Genomic DNA, 18,540 nt, shown 5'->3' with positions numbered 1-18,540 from the left:
TGGCCGAAGGTGCTACATAAATAGCAGCTGGTTCCATTATTATCCTTCCCTAATCCACAGGTTCCTAATCCCAGGCAGGTCTGTGTGTATGTGCGCAGTGAACAACAGAGCCTTCTGGAAGCCCAGGCCGGGAGGCTGCCTCATCTCTGACCTTCAGCAGCAGCCCCTGCCCCACTCCCACCCAGATAGATTCGGGTCATGGATTTACCCAGGAGCCCCACTGGTCACCTTCATGGTTTCAGTCAGATGTGGCCTTGAACAGTTGGAGACTCCCTACCCTCACCTCAGATACTAGGAGAACCCCAGAACATCTCCTTGATTCCACACTCTCCTCCCTCCAGCCCACTCTCCACTTGTAGCCACAGTGGCCTTTTAAACACATAAATCAGACCATGGCACTCCCCTGCTTAACAGCGCCAATTATTTCTTCCCTGCAGAATAAATGCAGGTACTTTACCAAGGCCTGTGAGGTCACCCATTTGGACCAGTCTCCCCCATCCTTTGCTCACTCCACTCCAGCCAAGCTAGCCCCCGGGCCTTTATATGTGCTGGTCCCTCTTCCTGGAACAGCAAATTCCCAAATCCTCACCTTGTTGCCCCCCTTTTTTGTGTGTGTGTGATTCAGCTCCCAGTCTCAGGACTTACCCTTATCCAAATCAGCGCACCCTTCTCACTGTGTAAGCTCGACCTTCTGTTGTTCATTAATTATTTCTGCTTGTCTACTTATCTGTCTCCCCACTAGAATGTAAATTCTTCGTGGACAGGGACATGGCGTGGGTCCCTGCTGCATTTTCTGCACCCAAAGAAAATCCCCTTACACTTCACATATTGCCCAGAACCCTGTAGGTTCCTGAGGACTGCTGTCAAATGCTTGACTTATTTGTCAAATGCCATGTGGCAGTTTTTAAATGTTGTACAAATACCAACTCATCTAATCCTCACTCCAGCCTTTTTAGGTTGATACTCCTGTTGGCTCAGGAAATGGAGCCACAAAAATAAGGTATTTTCTCAAGTCTACACAGCTCACAAGAGGTGGCTGGCAGGATTTGAACAGAGGCAGCACCCTGCCTGCCTCCTTGTCTTAGCACCACATCAAGACCAGGCATTTAACAGGGAGGCTGGGGTAGGGCCAGGGAGGGATGAGGGTGTCCTTGTACAAAGATCTTTAACCTGGGAATCAGAAATTCAAACCTTGTTTCTACCCCAGGTCTTGCTGTGTGACCCTGGGCAAGTCCACACCCTCTCTGGGTTTCAATTTCTCCTCAGTTTATAGGACTGACCCCTCTCTCACCTTGCTTCATATCATCCTAAGGGCTTTTTGAAGCCAAATTGGTTATTGTTTATTTACAATTAGAGGGTCTTTGACTCCATTCCCTCCCCCAGTCTGGAGTCTTCTTTGGTCTGGTGATCATTCTCACCCCCATCCCTGGCCTGGGTGCTATTGGGAATACAGCTTTCCCTCAACGAAGGGGACAGAAAGAGGAATTGAGAGAGGAAACCGGCTGCTTTTTTCTCACCAGCAGGCTCTGTCCTGCCTCCAGGCCTCTGGCTCCTGCTCTCCTCCCATCCCCTCATCTTCCTCACCTCCTGCCATCTTCCTGAAGCACAGGCCTTCCAAGTTCCCCTGGCCCCGCACCTCTTCCTGGCCCCTCCCCATCCCTGAAGCAGCCATCCTTGACAGAGAGGCACCTCCTTGACAGACAGGCACCTGGCGGGGAGAGCCCACCTCCCCAGAGAGGCCCGGACTCTTTTCCCCGGTTTCCTGGCCGCAGCCCCCCTTCAGCTCCCTCTCCTCCCCGCGCCGCTTTTCCAGGCGGTACTGAAGTCCTTCCTACACACACGCTATTTTTGTACCATCACTCTCTCCTTCCTGCCCCCTTCCCCCTACCTTCACTTACTTCCTGCTTTTTCCTTCACCTCGGCCCAGATCTGAAAGGATAGGGACCCTTCTGGCCCTCACCCACCCCGAGAGGGGCCTTGGCTCTGGGGCCCGGGGACGGGGCCTCAGAGGAGGGGCGAAAGGCAGACTTCCCCCTCCTCCACTCCCCGCGCTCCTGAGCCGCCTCCAGCCTCCCGGGGCGGGAAGCCGGGACTGGCCGTGGCCAGAGTCCGGAGGTGAGGGGAGGCCGGCCGCAACTTCCCCAGTCCACCTTAAGAGGACGATGTAGCCGGCCTGCGGTGCTGACCTTAGAAAAACAAGTTTGCGCAAAGTGGAGCGAGGGGCCCGGCCTCGGGGCAGCCCCGGCGACGCTTCCACCGTCTCGCAGCTCCCGTCCGCCGGGCGGCGCAGGTCCGAGCCCGGCTGGCCGAGGGAGGGGGCGAGGGGGAGGCGGTTCGGGGCCGGGGCCACCGCGCGGGCGTCTGAACTGGCACATTGTTGGAGCCCGGGCTCGTCCAGTCCCGAGCCGAGCGGGGCGCCGGCGGCCGGGACCACAACCCGGGCCCGGGCGGGGGTGAGGGGGTGCCCGGGCCTTGCGCACCGCCCTCTCTCTCTTGCTCCCTCCCTCCCCGGGGCGCGCAGCCGGCGGGCGCTCGGCGGAGGTGCCCGCGGGGCCCGAGCCCCGCAGCCTCCAGCGAGGCCGGCGGGAGGAGGGGAAGGGAAGGAGGGCGGGCGCCCCCTGCCCGGACTGCGGGCCGGAGGAAGCGAGCCGCGGCGCCGTGAGGAGCCCGGGTGGGGCAGGTGGGCAGCGGCGGGGGCGGCCGGGCCCGCTGCCCCTCGCCCTGCCCTCGCGGTCCTCCCTCTCCCGCGCTGTCTGTCTCGATCTGCGCGCCGCCTCGCTCACTCCGCGCGCGCTCTCTTTCTCCTCAGCTCTCGCCTCTCTGTGTCTCTGGCTCTCTGCCTGGCTCCCTTGGGTCTGTTTCCCTCTCCTGCCGGCTCTCTCGGGCCGTCCCTGGCTTCGTTTCGCGCGCGCTTGGGGTCTCTCCCCTTCTCCGTCTCTTGATCTCTCCGGGGTGGCGGGGCTCGGGGGAGGGGGGTTCCTCCGAAAACCGCGGCGCTGACGGCGCCTCCTAAGCCGCTCCAGGCGCCTGTTCCAGGGAGGGGGGAAGCCCGGCCGGGAGGAGAGGTGGGGGGAGAGGGGGGAGCCTTAGTCATTTCCCCGCTCCAGCCCGCGCCCGCCCGAGCGCGCACTCACGGCCGCTCTCCCTCCTCGCTCCGCAGCCGCGGCCCATGGAGCCAGCCCGCCCGGCCCCCGGCCGCCTCTGGCCGCTGCTCTGCCTGCTGCTCGCCGCGTCCAGCGCCTGGACAGGTAAGCACCCGCACCGCCCACCGCTGCCGTCCCCAAATTGCCGGCCCAGGCCTCTCAGCCGGCCACTCAGAGCCACTCGGCTAATGTCGAGCAGTAATAGGGGGAGAGGTGCCTGTAACCAGGATTACAGATGAGGAAACTGAGGCCCAGAGAGGGACAGCGACTTGCCCAAGGTCACACAGCCAAGGATGGAACCCAGTCTCTCTGGACTCTGACTGTGCGCCACTAGGCTGGGCATCAGAACAGACCCAGAAGAGCTGGTTCACTGGTCCCTGCCCAATCTGATGGGGGAGGCGGGCTGTCAGTGGCTTTCAGAGCAAGGCGCCTGGCTCCTCTGGAATCTCTCTCCCAGGTCTTATGTTTACCACATGTTTGACTTCAGGGTCTCAGAGAACGGGATAGGGCAGAGGTCCTTCCTGTACTGGCCAGGATGGAACAGAAACAGGCTATGACAATTGGGGAAGAGTGAGCTGTCCCTCTGGTGCGCAGAGTAAAACAGTGTTTGTGGGGGAGAGAGAGGAAGGGAGGCCAGGGTAACTCCGGGGTGAGCGGCTGCGATCTGCAGATGCCGATGTGAAAACACAGCGGATTGTCCCTGAGGTTGCCAAAGCCTCTGGGTGGATGGTCGTGCTCCCAGCTGCTCTGTGGCCCCCCTCCTTCCTCCTGCCTTCCCCAGGTTTCCAGGCAGCTTGCTGCAGCTCAGGTGCTCAGTGGGGCTGTTACCTGTGGCTCTGAGCATGTCTTTTTGTTGGCCTACATCAAACACCTGGCTGTCTCCAGCAGGCGGGCTCTGAAGGCTACCGTGTGTTCGCCAAAGGGTGAGGTCACCATTCAGGAGCCCTGCTTCTTAAAGGGGTTTTGCAGCACCCTGAGTCTCCTGGGAGGGTGTGGAGGGCAGAGAAACTGTGTTAAAGGAGTTGTTGGGGGGAGAATGGGATTTTGTTTTTGGCTGCTTGAAGCAGTGTTGTCAGCAGAGGGGGTCTCTGCACCTCCCTCTCTTGAGGGAGGGAGGTAAAGATGAGCTCAGTACCCACCTCCCCCCTCCTTCTGCATTTGCCTAGAGACTGGTAACCATCTGATAGCGGTGAGAAAGGGAGAACTAGCAAAGAGTGGGTGGAGGGAGAAGAGGGGGTGGACAGCAGCTTCTTTCTGCCCCACTGTTTCCACTGAGCCCCCAGAACCCACGCAGGCACCCCACACACACATCCACACCCCCACTCCCCAGTATTTCAATTATAGTTGGGCCCTTGCTGGGCAAGAGGAAGCCCTAATAGATTTCATGTCTCTATGATGAGTCAGTGGTATCTCCTATCTACTCCTTCTCGCCTGAGCTGACCATTTACACCCAGTAAAAGTCTGAGGCCCTGCCCTGCCCTCCTTCCTGGCCTGGGATGCACGAGATTCTCTCACAAGTGCTTAATTTCCCTGAAACAGGGAACTGGGCCCAAGTTAATTTCTAAATGTCTGTTTGAGACCCTTCTCTAACCAGGACCCTGTGGTTCCATCCCTGGGAAATTCAGGGTAATGCTTATTAACAAGTGGGCAGCTGCCTTTCCCAGGCCTGCCTTGGAGCACCAACACCCTTCTCATGAGGAAATTCTCCCCCTGTTGCTATAAAAACAATCTATAAAATGGTAAAGATTAGGCTGTAAAACGTCCGTTCCAATCCATTCAGCATCAATAGCCTGAAAAAGTGGGAGCAGCAGAGGGGCCAAGATTAACTTTGAAATAAATAAATCTTAGGAGGGAAGAATAAATTTCTTGGTTGAGAGTGGTGGGGAAGGGGTGTCACCCCCAGAGCTCAAGTTTCTCAGCATCCTTCACTCGGTTCTAAAGGGTCCTGGTCACCCTCGGCCCTGGCATGGAATTTACCTGGTTTGGCTGAAGGATGGGGCTTCAGACCCTTCCCTCAGGTCTCCAAGCATGGACTTTATGACAAAGCAGAAGAGAGGCAGGGCAGAAGAGCAGGAAGGTAGAAGGAGGCAGTTGTCCAATTTTCTAAGAAAATGGATTTGTTTGAGTGAGGAACTCAAATGTCAGGCTTGGGAAGGCGTCTTTGGATTGAATGACTACTAGTGTCTCCGGCAGAACTATCGGCCTAGGAGGTGTCACATGACTGCTATGGTTTCACATGATCACTGTTTGGAGGGGGCTACTCATGTGAATTATCTTGGATACGGGAGGCAGGGAGGAAGTTTCTAAAGATTGCTTTCAGCACAAATATTGCCAAAGAGAAGTTCTGAAAAAGAGGCCAGTGAAGTCACCAGCCTGTGTTCTTGGAGCCAGTGTTTCCTCAAACGACTTCACCAAGGGAGATTCTGAGGTGGCAAGGAGGGCAAGGGGCCTGGGCTGGGGGCACCTGGGAAGCTGGATTCTGTAGTCGCAGCAGCGGTGCCTGACACACCGAGGCTGCAGGCTCCTCACTTGGCCCCTCCGGGTCTGAGGACCCCTGGGACCCCTGCTGGACAGACTTTAGATAAACTCCCATTCACTCTGTGCTCTGATTTGGAGAAGGCCAGGCCAAAGTGGGTGTCAGGCTTTGGGGAACAGCTGAGCGCTCTGGGGAACCTCTCACCCTTCGGAAGAGGGTAGCATGCTGGTGATTCCTCTGTACTTTCCTAAGTGGTGAAGTTCAACTCACTTCCTCTTTCACAAGAAGAAGAAACGGGGCGGGGTGCCTTGGCCCCAAAGAGTCTGTGGAAGGTCCTTTAAGGTCTTGGTGTTCTCTGGGTACTTTCTTGCCATTAATTACTCCTTTACCAACCCCGTGGAAACTCGTGGTGTGATTCATTCCTTTACTTGCCATCACTTAGCAAGTATGAAGTCCTAATGGAATCCATGTGTTGAGAGAAGGGAGGAGAACCAACATTCCTTGAATGTTGCCTGTATTCCTGGCTGAATGAATGTTGCCTGTATTCCTGGCTGAATCCTAAGTAGTGCCTTATCTATATAATCCTATTAGTCAGCAAAGCAAAGTGTGAGTTAACTATTATCCCCATTTTGCAGATGAGAAATATAGCGTCCAGACTAGGGAAGTAACTTGTCCAAGGGGTAAGTGGTAGGCAGCCTGGATTTTGAATCTTGGCCTTATGGCTGGGTAGCCTTTGAGGGGACACATTTGATGACTTAATCAAGGGTATTTTCCAATGGTGTGAGAGGGTCCCCCCTATCCAGCTCAGAAGGCAGTTTGTGAAAGGGTTCCTTCTGGGGCAGAAGTTTTTAACTGAGCCACAGTTGTTTCTCTGAAAGTGCCCTGAGGATGGGAACACTGGCAGCCCCTTGGCCCTCCTAAATGACAGCTCATGGAAGCAGTGTGGCTCCTGTCAGAGCCCCTGATCTGGGCTGCTGAGCTCTGGAGCCCCTAGAGCTGGAATCTTCCTCCCTGCATCTTCCTGGTGCCCTTTGCGACAGATGGAGAGGGGGTGTGTGAGAGGAAGGCAGTCTAAAACTGTTGTATGAATCCCACACGCATTCGCTTGCTGCTTCCAATGGCTCCGTGTGACAGATTATTTTCTTATTTGTAGTCCTGAACTGATGGAAGGTGCCCCCCCCCGCCCCCGCCTCTTTTTAATGTGTTCAGATTTTTGGTCTGTCAACACAGTTCTGATTATGTCACTCTCCTGTTCAAAACTGTTGAGTGGGTCCAAGTTTTCTTAAAAAAAAAAAAAAAAAAAAAAACCTACAACAGGGCCTGGGCTCCCTCCCTGACAGGCCCTAAGAGCTGACCTGTTGAGATGCTGCTAGATAGCCAGACTTCCGCCCTGCAGCCAGAGATTTCCTGGCTGCTCAAGTGTATCAGCATCTGAGAGACCCTGAGATGGCCTCCACTTGTAGAAGCCCCAGCTGGACCCTTTTCACTCCAGGGTTCCCCAAACATACGAATAAGAGGCATTGGGTTTGTTTAATGGCCATTAACACAGGGCCTGACCCAGTTTGGTAAATGTGTGTCTGTGTTAGTTGCTTAGTCGTGTACGACTCTTTGTGACCCCGTGGACAATAGCTCACCAGGCTCCTCTCTGTCCATGGGATTCTCCAGGCAAGAATACTGGAATGGGTTGCCATTCCCTTCTCCCAGGGGATCTCCCCAACCCAGGGATCGAATCCAGGACTCCCGCATTGCAGGCATACTTTACCAAAGTTTGGTTAATGCCTTTGTACAAATCCACAACCTCAGCTGAATTCTCTCATCTCTGTGCCTTTGCTTATGCTGTTTGTGCCACCCGAGATGCCCTTTCCTATATGTCCCTATCATTACGTGTCCGAACCTACTCAGCCTTCCCTTTGTGCTGCCTCTTGTTCCATGGATCTCTTCCTCCTCTGAACCCTCACCCCAGGATTTATCTGAGGCTACTTATTACTTTTCCCTTGTTTTTTTTAAAATCACATATTAGTGCATGTTTAACTCTGGTTGACATAGTGGTTCTGCCCTGTAGCCTTTCCACGCACAGACACAGCCTAGCCTACTTGGACAATTTATTGAGCCAGGTGGTTGGGTTTCCTCATCTGTAAAATGGAGATGACATCAACAACTGTATTTCAGGGACTAAGTTAACCCACATTTAATGCTTGAAGCCGTGCCTGGCATGCAGTAAGCGCTTAGTACCAACTTATCACACGTTACATTCAGTAGTCGTCCTTTCGTTCTGTTTGGGTTTCCTCATCTATGGGAGTGGGACTAATGTTGGTAAAGAACCCTGCAAAAGTCTTTGCACACAGAGGTGCTCACAAAACAAGAGCTGTTGCAAGTGAACATGAGCATCATGTTTTTCCCTGTGGCTTTTGTGCAGTCAGAGAAGACAAGTTGAGCAGAGACTGGCTGGTGTGACTGAATAGTTCCTGGGACTCAGCGCCCGCCGTGGGCACAGCCTGCCTCTAGGTGTCTCTGTCTCGATCCACAGGGCTGGAATTGTGGATTCCCAGACCTGGAAAGCTGGAGGAGACCTGAGAGAGCTGCCGTCAGTCAGCACCTCTTTGTGCGGCTAAGAAAACTGCAGCCTTGAGAGAGGTCAGGGCTGGCTGGGCTCACACAGCAGATCCCTGGCGAGGCCTGCGTGGCACGCCGAGCCCCCTGTCATTCAGGCCAAGGCTCTTTAAAGCCGAGCTGGGTTGGAAGTTTCCATCACTAAAGCTAGAATTCTGACAGGATGCCACATTCCGTGGAAAATACCAAAGTGATAATAATGGGAAGCATCATTCCCGACCCCTTACTGGGCTCAACACTTGGCTCATAAGATCCCAGTGGTACGTACAGTCACCCTGGGTGATGTGCATGGTTATCATCAAATCCATCTGACCAGTGAGGACACTAGGCTCAGAGAGGCAGAGCAACTTGCTCAAGGCCACACAGTAAGTGTTAAAGAGTCCAGATGATCACAGCGCCTATGATGTTCACGCCCTTGGTGTCCCTCCACCCTGACCAGCAGAGAGACTGAGGTGCAGGGGTGCTGCTCCCCTGCCCTCTTGGCACTCCTCGCATATTTTTGTCAGTCAGTCCATCCTTCTGGGAGGCACAGACTGCAGCTGTTCCCAAGATGTGTTTCCATCCCATACTGAAGAAGGAAGCATCTATTTTCACAGCTGAAAGTGCTTTCCTGTTAGCTTGGGTGTTCCTGGGACAGGTCTTTTGATGGCTCCCTCCACAAGGTGGATTTTCCCTGCCAGGTGTCCTGCCAGGCCCTCAGTCCAGAGAGATGCAAAACAGCTGAGGTGGAAGTTGGCAGTTATACAGAATTGGTTCTTTGTGTCTGTAAGATTTCCTGGCACACCCGTTTGGGGGCACAGACTGTGAGGTGGCTGCAGATTAAGCCAGGAGCTGAGGGAGGTCAGGTGTGTGGACCAGGGGGAGATTGGGAGCCAGGAGTGAGAGATGAGCCTGCAGGCGGGAGGGCCGGAGCGTGGGGGTGTCAATGCCAGCCTACGGTGTCCTTCAGAAGTGGCAGCCCAGGCCGGAAGGAAGGTGTACGGTGTGCTCGGGCACTAGCTGAGCTGGGAATCTCTGCTGCCTCTTCCTTACCTTTTTATTTTAGAAAATTTCCAGCATTAGTGAGATGAGGAATGGTGTGAGGAACCTCAGCGTCAACACTCATCTGCCATTCGTGTTTCACCTGCCCTTCATTTTTCTGGGAAAAGCAGGAGGAGCGAGGATGGGTAAAGACTGCTAGATATGAGACATCATTTCATCCATCGATACTTGGACATGTGCCATTGTCTAATCCTTATAATGAGCCAAAATGTATGAAGTCCTTCATCCTCCTTTTACAGATGAGGAAACTGAGGATCCCCAAAGCTAAGCTGGGCTCCTCCCAAGGTCACGTGGCCAGTGAGAGTTAAATAAAGCTAAATCCAAGCCTCGGTTTACTCTTGATCACTTTTATGTCCTTATTATGGTCATTTTAATTATAAATATCCATTCAACAAATATTTTTGGGCATCTATGTGCCAGGGGTGGCTCTAGGTGCTAGGAATACAGCTGCAGACAGACAAAAACACCTGCTCTGATGGAGCTGACATTCTAGTGAGAAAGGAAAAACAGACCCAAGTAAATGTTACATCAGGTAGAGACAAGTGCCATGAAGAGAGCTAAAGCAGGTCAAGAGAATAGAAGGTTGAGTGGGGATGGGGTGGGGGTGCTCTCCAAAGAGCAGAGGCCTGGGTAAAACAGAGGGAGCAACCAAGGGAATATCAGGTTCCGCAGGCCACACAGCAGGAGTAGCAAGTGCAAAGGTCCTGAGGCTGGGATGGGTTAGCTGTGTTTCAAGACTAGCCAGTGAGGCTGGACTGAGGGAGATAGGCAGTGTGGGCGTTAGGAGAGGTCAGGGCCAGACCAAGGAGGATCTAGTTCACTGAGCACTTGACATTGAACATGTGAGGTCATGTGATAGGATGATCACGCTATGCCTCATCTCATTTAATTCTCACCACTGCTCTGTGAGATGGGAACTATTGTTATTTGGGCAGATGAAGAAACAGATATTCAAAGAGGTGAAGGGACTTGCCTAAGGTCACACAGCTTATAAGTACAGAGCTAGATTTGAACTCAGGCCCCTAAACGCTGCAGCATCCTCATCACTGCTGTCTTGTTTCCCCTCTTACCCGCTTTAGTCTCTACCCATAGCACCTGTAGTGAATCAAATCCTCTTGGTCTTTCTCTGACCTTTTCAGTGATTCCCTTCAAATAAAACCAAATTCCTTACTGTGATCCCTGAGACATGGCATTTTCTGGAAAACATCCGTCTCTCCAGCCCCAACTCGTACCACACTCATCTTCCTTCAAGGGCTTCGGCCACAGCAGTCTTCTTTCCGGACCTCATGTGCGCCGGCTGCTTTCCTACCTCAGGGCCTTTGCACTTGCTCTTCTCTCCTCCCAGAGCACCTTCCCTGGCCTTTGCTTCCTTCAGCCTTCAGCTGCCATCTCACCTCCTCAGAGATGCCTTTCCCAACTGCCCCATTCTAAAACTGATTCTGCTTGTTATTCTCTTTCATGGTGCTAAATGTATTTTCACTCCTAACTGTTTTGTTTCATTATTTCACCCCTGTCTCTCCCACTAGAATATAAGCTATCTGAGAGTAGGGACTATGTCTTATTCACTGCTGGGCCTCTGGGACCTTATACTGGGCCTGCTAAAAGTAGGCAGATTAATATATATTGTTTGAATGAAGAAAGATCCTCATTTTTTAAAAGGGAGCTCAGAACCTTGAGGTCACACAGGCAGTGATCCTGGTCAGAAAACAGACCTGTGCCCTAACCATTACACAGTTCTGCTTCTGTAAGGGGACCATGACTACAAATCTCTGCCCATCGTGTGAAATAGCTCAGTTGGTAAAGAATCCACTTGCAATGCAGAAGACCCTGGTCCAATTCTTGGGTCAGGAAGATCCCCTGGAGAAGGGAAAGGCTACCCACTCCAGTATTCTGGCCTAGAGAATTCCATGGACGGGATAGTCCATGGGGTCGCAAAGAGTCGGACATGACTAAGCGTCTTTCATTTCACTTCAAGATAATCAGGAAGCTCAAAGTATCAGTGCCATCTAGGATGGAGGTGAGGGGCCAGAAACGCCAGAATTGGTACTGAAACTCTCTCTGTACTGAGCAGCTTGCCCAAGTGTAAACTCCATGGTGAACAAGCAGATAAACCTTATGCAGTTCATGCTATACCCTCTTGGCTGGGATTCAGCTTGGAGGGCCTGATTCAGTGCCAGCCTCCCCCGAGGGTCCTTCATCACACCAACCCATCTGATGCAGTGGGTAAGGATGTGGGTGGATTCTCACTGCTCTGCAGCCTTGTGACTTGAGCAAGTGGCTGTACCTCCCCAAGCCTCAGTCTTCCCCTCTGTGAAGTGGGGGTAGGACAGCCTGTGTTGCTGGGTCCCAGTGGAGGGTGGTAAGGCCTGTCGTGCTCCTGGTAATACCTGTGTTCCATGCCTGTTAGCCATCGTTACTATTACTGATATTACCGTATAGTCATCATTTTCTGGTTGGGGCTCTAAAGAGCAGGTGGAGGCCCTGCTCTTTCACTTACCAACCAGGACTTGGAACCACCACGCTGTCCCTCTGAGCCTCAGTTTCCCCTTTTGTGAAGCAGAGGCTCAGCTTGGCTGCTCTCCTGCTGGTCCCTTCCAGCTCAGATGCTCCAGCCAGGATGCCTCTCTCACCCTCCATCTTGATGGTACCCCAGACCCTGTGTCTAGCAGGGGAGGCAATGGAGAGGCCTCCACTTTGGAACACATTCCTGAATGAATCCAGGTGAATGTGCCGTTTCTTGGCTGTGTGCTCTGGAGCAGGTGTCTTTCTCTGCTCTGAGCCTCGGTTTCCTCATCTGTAAAATGGAAATGCTACCAGTCTTTCCTCCTGCACAGAGACCTTTGAGGGTTAAGGGAATGAAGAGCTGTGGAAAGTGCTTTCGTGAACTACAAAAAGCACTATAAAAGGCGTCAGCGAATAGTGTCAACTTGGGGAAAAATCTTGTCCTGAGACTGCTGTCGGCCACAGAATGTGCTGAAACCTTGGCAAATGTCATTTAATAAATGCGTGTCGCTTTAAAGGGGACTTTATCTCAACTGGGAAAATGTGTGTGTGTCCTTGGCAGCCTGAGAATCCAGAAGCCTGAGCCGGAGGGGACCTGGTCACAGAGGGAAGAGGTTGCATGTGTCTGACGTTTGTGTTTGAGTCCTGCTTCTGCCCCTTCCTGCCTCGTCGAATCTCAGCTTCCTCACCTGGAGGAAGGGGCTGGTGATAACAGCACTTACATCACTAGGTCGTGACGGTTAAATAAATGAGGGCTTCCTGTTATGTGGCCTTATCTGTGTGTTGTACCCATGAGAGCGTGGCCGGGAAGCACCAGGGCTTGTCCTAGAGGAACAGCTGGGCCTGGAGGTTTGGGGTTGAAAGGACACACCAGGGTTCTCAGCCTCTCCAGGCTTCACTTCTGGGCCTCAGTTTCTCTTTCTGCAAAATGGAGAAGTGGGAAAAAGGTCCTTAGGCTGTCAAGAAAGTGGATGGTGGGTGTTACACCCCCTGCCTGCTCTCCCATCCTCGCCTGGCCCCACCAGACCTGGAGAATGCAGAGGATGCTTACAGCACACATAGAATGGTAGTTTTTTCCCTGCTGCTTTGAAAACGACTGCACCGTGAGCATTTCTTCATTACATCCAGGTCCCGTCTAAACCCAGCAAATACTCACCAGGGCCTCTGGCCCTCCCAGCCTCCTGCCAACAGTGCACACAGCCTATGCACAGGTTCCGCTCCAAGTGATCTTGTGTAGACAGTGAGGCAGAGCTGGTTCTGCCTCAGAGAAAATCTTTAGCTTCTCAGGCTTAAGGCTGCAATCGTCTGTCTTCCTTTTCATTCATCCTTAAATATCCACTGCCGTGGTAACGCCCTGCACCGAGCACTTCCTCTGTGCCAGGCACAGCACTGAGCTCTTCACACACATTAGCCTGTTTCATCCTAGAATAGCCCTAGTGTTATTGTTATTATTATTATCGTCATCATCCTCATTCTATTGATGAGAAACCAGAGTTCCAAGGGGGTCAAGACACTTTCTGGGGTCTCATGTGTGGCAGAATTAGAATCTAAACTAAAACATACATTCAGCAACTGCCAGTCACTGGTATAAACCTGGAGGACACTGCAGGGAATAAAACTTGAGTCCCTCTCAAAGGATTTATAAGTCTAGGTGGGGATTTAGAGGCTGATGAAGTTGACAAATGCTTGTAATATGTTGGGTGGTGGGTGATATGTATTGTAGAAAAATAAAGCAGAGCAAGGGACATTGAGGGGGGTAGTGCTTTATACACAGTGCCCAGGAAGGCTTCTCAGGGCTGAAGAAGGTGAGGGATCCAGCATACAGATATCTAGGGGATGAGAGTGCCAGGCGGAGAGAGTGGCAAGTGCAAAGGCCCTGAGGTGAGTAGAGAATCCAGCACAGTTGCTGGCAAGGCTGCAGGAAGGATCCTGGGTCTCACTGTGAGAACAATGAAGGCTGCAGGAAGGTTTTGCACCAAGGAATGATCATGTTACCTTAGGTTTTACGAGCTCTTCTGGCTGCAGGGAGTGTACATCACAGAGAGGTGAGGTGGAGCAGGGAGGCAGGTTTGGAAGCTGAGATAAGGATCTAGGTGAGGGATGGTGTCACAATAGAGGTGGTAAGAAGAGGTCAGAGTCTGGCCAGATCTTGGAAGGTGAGCCAGCTGCTCTGCTAATAGCTGGCTGTGGGTCAGGAGAAAGATGGGAATCAGGGAAACGTACAGATCTCAGGCCAGCTCTTCCAACCACTGAGCATCTGACCTTGAGGAGAGAGAAACAGTGTTACCCCTTTGTTTACAGGTGAGAAAGTGGAAGCTTTGAGAAAAGTGATTCTGCTAAGTCACCCTTCTAGGGCTGATATATGCATCTTCTGGTCCCGGCGTCCAAGCTTCAGACTGTCTTGGCACCTTAAGAGTTTACCTGCTGCATGGAGGGGGATACCAGGGTTTGCCCTTTACCTAAATATGGACAGTGTCCAGTTCTCTGAGTTGCCTGGAGTGGCGATGGAGGAGAGAGTACCCTGATCCCAGTGGGCCTGCTCCCATGTTATTCACAAGGCCATGTGTATCCTCATTTGTGCTGGTCCCAAGGCAGGTGCTAATTTCCACTGCAGCATCTGGGGCATCTCCACCTAACAGGTATCAGTAGGCTGCTCCCAGTGATGGCCTGCTCTTTAGATGGCATTTGAAGCCATCCTTTAGGGTCCTAAGTAGCTCAGTCCTGGCCTAACCCTTTCCCAGCATGCTCACAGCTATTGAGTATGTCCCAAGGACTCTGCCCTGGTCCCTTAATTGTGCCAAGCCTTTTCTCTCCTCTACACCCATGCTCACATGGTTCTCCCTTCTTGAATGCCTTTCCTTCTCCCTAGCCTTTGTCAGCTTTCAAGACTCAGCTCAGGGACCACCACCTCCAGGAAGTCTTCTCAGATCTCTTCCAATACCCTTATTCCCAAGCCTCTTCTTACTGATCACTCTGCACATGATCATTGCCTGTGTTCAAGACTGCCCCACAAGAGTGAGAACCCATCTTACTTGGCTCTGTGTCCTGTGGCATCCAGGACATGACCTGGCTGTAGAGTGAGGCTTGAAAGGATGTAAGTGAATCAGCCTGACTCCAGAGGAAACTCAGCGCCGAGCTGCAGCTGGTACTCCTGGATCAGAGCCCCAGGCCCCCTCCTTGGGAACTGCAGAGTCTACCCAGTCATCACCCATGCAACCCCCTTCTGAATGCATCCTGGGAGCCGCCTGCCCCACCCAGGGTCATGAGCTCCAGCAGGGCAATTCCAGGCTGGCCTCTTCACCACTGTGCCCTGCGGCTAGTGCCTAGTAAGCAGGTGCTCAGTACAAGTTTGAGCCTCCTGTCAAGGGCAGGACCCTGTGCCAGGGGCCACACAGGGCCTTGCCCACCAGGAGCCAGACTTGAGGGGGCATCTCCCGCACCCTCCTTCCTCTCTCACTACCCCGTGTGTGCCAGGCATGTTCACAGGGCACGTACACACACAGTGTACATGACAGTGATCCCCACACACGCTGTGGCCCCTTCTCCCCAGCACTTACGTCAGCACACACACCCTCACATTCACACTCATGTACACCATTCCCATTGCACACATGCCCTCCCTGCACACATATACACACACTCGTGCACACACCCCACTTCTCTCCTCCCCTGCGTGCACCCACATTTGTATGTACCCACATGCTCACACCCCTCCCAGACATCTATCTGTTCACACCTTGGGCACAGACACACACCAACAGGTTCACACCCACATTCAGATACTCTCCTGTGCACAGTTCACGCCCCTGCCCGGCCTTGGTCCCCGGTCCCCTTCTGACACACTCCTAAGTTGCACCAGAGCATGTTCTTGCACATGCGAGCATGTTGTACACAAGCTTATGTGTGTCTGCACCCATGCACACATGTGTGAATACTTGTGCTTGGCACACCCAGGCATGCATGTGCACACCTGTCTTTCTCCTGTGTGCATACTCCCATCCACCCTCCTCACTACACACTCATACAGAGACATCAACTCGTAACCCAGAAGATGCCTAAGGCGGTGCCTAATGAGGTGCTGCTGTGTTGAGGGGGGTGGTAAACCAGCACTCCCCTCCCCCAAGGATGGCCAGTAACAATCAAAGCCAGGAAGGGGGATGCTAAGCCAGCTAGGGCCAGGGTGGATGTTTTCTTGGGATACTGAGCCCCAGGTGCTGCCAGAGCTCCCGCCATAGCCTCCTAGGCCACAGGCTCCTTGTGTTTGTGGACATCTGAGGGGAGGCCCCCAGCCTGTCCCTAAAGCCCCTGCTCTGGTGACCCACTGTCCAGGCCTAGGCTCCCACACGAGGGGCAGTGACGCCCACCAGGAAAGGCCAGCTCTTGGGAAATGTGTTTCAGCTTTGCCTCTGTGTCCTGATGAGGCAGGAAGAATCACACCCAGAGATCACAGTGGCCCTGTTTCCCTCCCGGCAAGTTTCAGTTCTAAGTTGATTTGTTTTTTCCATTAGAAAAGCATCCATGCTTGTTTCTTTACTTCTGATTAAATTGTTTTTATCTTTTTCCTAATCTCAAAAACTACACATGAATGTTGTTTAAAAAAAAAATTCAAAGATATATTTCCAAGTTCAGTGGTCAGTTCTCAGTCCCCATCTTATTTCGTCTTTTACACCCTCCTTGGTCTATTCGTGGAAGACCAGGGGGGTTGGAACAGGTCATGCGAAGGGGACGGGAAATAGGGTCAAAGATGCCAGCAGGAGTCCCTTGTCTAAAGGGTTGGGGCTCATTCCAAATGTAAGCTTTGGAGTTATTTCTTTAAAGTCTATCTTCTCCACTTGTGTGCAAGCTCCATGAGGCCAGGACAGGCATTGCACAGCCCTGAGCTGAGGGCCTGGAGCACAGCAGATTCTCATCATTCATCACTATCCTCCCGTCCCGTGAGTTCCCTGCTCGATGTCCCCTTGGACATGGAGTTCCTCTTACAACAAATACACGGGGCAGTTCCACCCACTGTGATGACTTCCTCCAATAGATAACTTACATGTTTTATTTCCTTACTTAGTATTTTTCCAAAAGCGACAAGTTTGTTCACTGCAAAAAAAAAAAAACAAAAAAAGAGAGGGAGACTTCAATATATTATTTACTATAAAATAGAAAACATGCCCATCCTGGTGCCCACTCACCACTCATCCCATTTCCCAGTCGTAACTCACCTCAGTGTCATGATGATTAGCACTCTAGACCTTTTCTCAAGACACTTTGATCAGCGAGTCTGCAGATATTTATTGAGCATCTACCCTACGCCAAGCACTATATTGGGAGCTAGGGAAAAAGCAGCGAATAAAATAGACAATTCTTAGGAAGGTTCATTCAAATAATCAATATTCATACCCATGTAACATACATATTACATGTATAGGTTTTTCTTATTACAGGTGGGATACTGTAAATATTCCTTAAGAGCTATCCAGTTTAAAAAATCTGAAAATACCCAAAATAGAAGGAATAAAAAAGAAAAAGCCCGTTAGACTCATGATCTAAAGAGAGTTGCGTTTTATAGCCTTGTGTAGTACCTTGCAGTTGTTTGTTTATATATAGTTTTAGTTTATTTTACGAAGTCATGATCATACTGAAAGCAGTTTTCCTGCTTCCCTATTGTACAAGTAATGCAAACAGAAAACATAAAAGGAGAATCCCTTGGAAGTCTGCTACTCCCAATTAGTCATGTTAGTCTTTAAATCAGATATACATTTTTTTCAAAATTAGAAGTTTAAGATTGCATGAAAAACATCACTTAGTAACTGACTCTGATCTTGTCATCTATTTCTGTGTTCGTAATTATAATCCTTATATGTAGGTGTGGTCATCATAAATTCATCATCTTGGGATCAACAGTCTCCTTTTCTTGGAAATTAGAATACTTGCAATTTTTTATTTTTTATAAGAACACCTGAATGAATGATGCAAAATATTTGCAAATATCCTTAGTAATATAAGTATGATTTTACATTGTTTTTATTCACTCATTTTTTAACAACATCAAAATGCAGTTATCTTTGATGGTATTCTATGAGATTATTATTTTGTTTTTGTACTTTTGCTTTCTCTAAATACTTTGCAGTGGACAGGTTTTATTTGCTAACCACAATATCATTTAAAATTATGCCTTGCAAAAATGTCCAGATTACCAGTTTTACACTGTTTTTTGATGGCTGCTTGTAATTCCATCTAGTGACCAGGCCACAGTTCCCTTAACCATCCCTGTCACTGAGCACTTGAGTTTTTTCCCAACTTTTACAAGATCGTTCCATGGGGACCCCACTCCATATCTGGGGTCGCGTCCTTGTGGGACAGCCCAGCAAAGGCTGGTGAACAGCCTTCATACCTGTGCATCTCCTGCCACACTGTTTTCCTGAAAGGATGGCCCAGCCTCCAGTCCCACTAGCACCATGGGAGTATGCCTGCCCAGTCGCCCTCCTCTCCCTGAGATGGTTCAGCCTGCTGAACTATTGCCAGGAGGGCAGGAGAGAGTGGGAAATGGGTTTGTCAGTGATGCCAACATGATGACCCCGGGCCCAGAACCGCGGGAGTGATTTTTAACAAGCTCAGTTCCCAGAACAGAACCTGCAGAGAAAAAGAAAAGCAAGCAAGTGAGGGAAAGACTCTGCTGGAAAAAAACACACAGAGATTAAAATAATATTTGGCACTTACGTCGCACTTTTAAAATTCTTCAAACGCTTTATAAACACTGGCTAATTAATTAAGCCTCCT

The 18,540-nt window shown here is 51.4% G+C and overlaps 1 protein-coding gene across 8 annotated transcripts in view; it reads left to right on the top strand.

The window, feature by feature from the left end:
- The first annotated feature begins 1,912 nt into the window (after positions 1 to 1,912).
- The window catches only part of SIRPA (signal regulatory protein alpha), a 41,935-nt gene continuing 25,307 nt past the window's right edge, over positions 1,913 to 18,540 (top strand). For 6 of the 8 annotated variants that reach the window (XM_043883014.1, XM_043883013.1, XM_043883016.1 and 3 more), the window contains exons 1-2: positions 2,122 to 2,290; positions 3,161 to 3,248. In XM_043883014.1, coding sequence (XP_043738949.1) covers positions 3,170 to 3,248 — 79 coding nt within the window. In that variant the 5' untranslated portion in view covers positions 2,122 to 2,290; positions 3,161 to 3,169. The other 2 variants (XM_043883011.1, XM_043883009.1) reach the window with 2 other exon arrangements.

This window comes from Cervus elaphus, chromosome 23 (genome assembly GCF_910594005.1).
Source record: "Cervus elaphus chromosome 23, mCerEla1.1, whole genome shotgun sequence".
NCBI classification, from domain to species: domain Eukaryota; kingdom Metazoa; phylum Chordata; class Mammalia; order Artiodactyla; family Cervidae; genus Cervus; species Cervus elaphus.
Note: the sequence above shows the minus strand (reverse complement) of the source record. Positions and strands in the feature narration are given on the sequence as shown.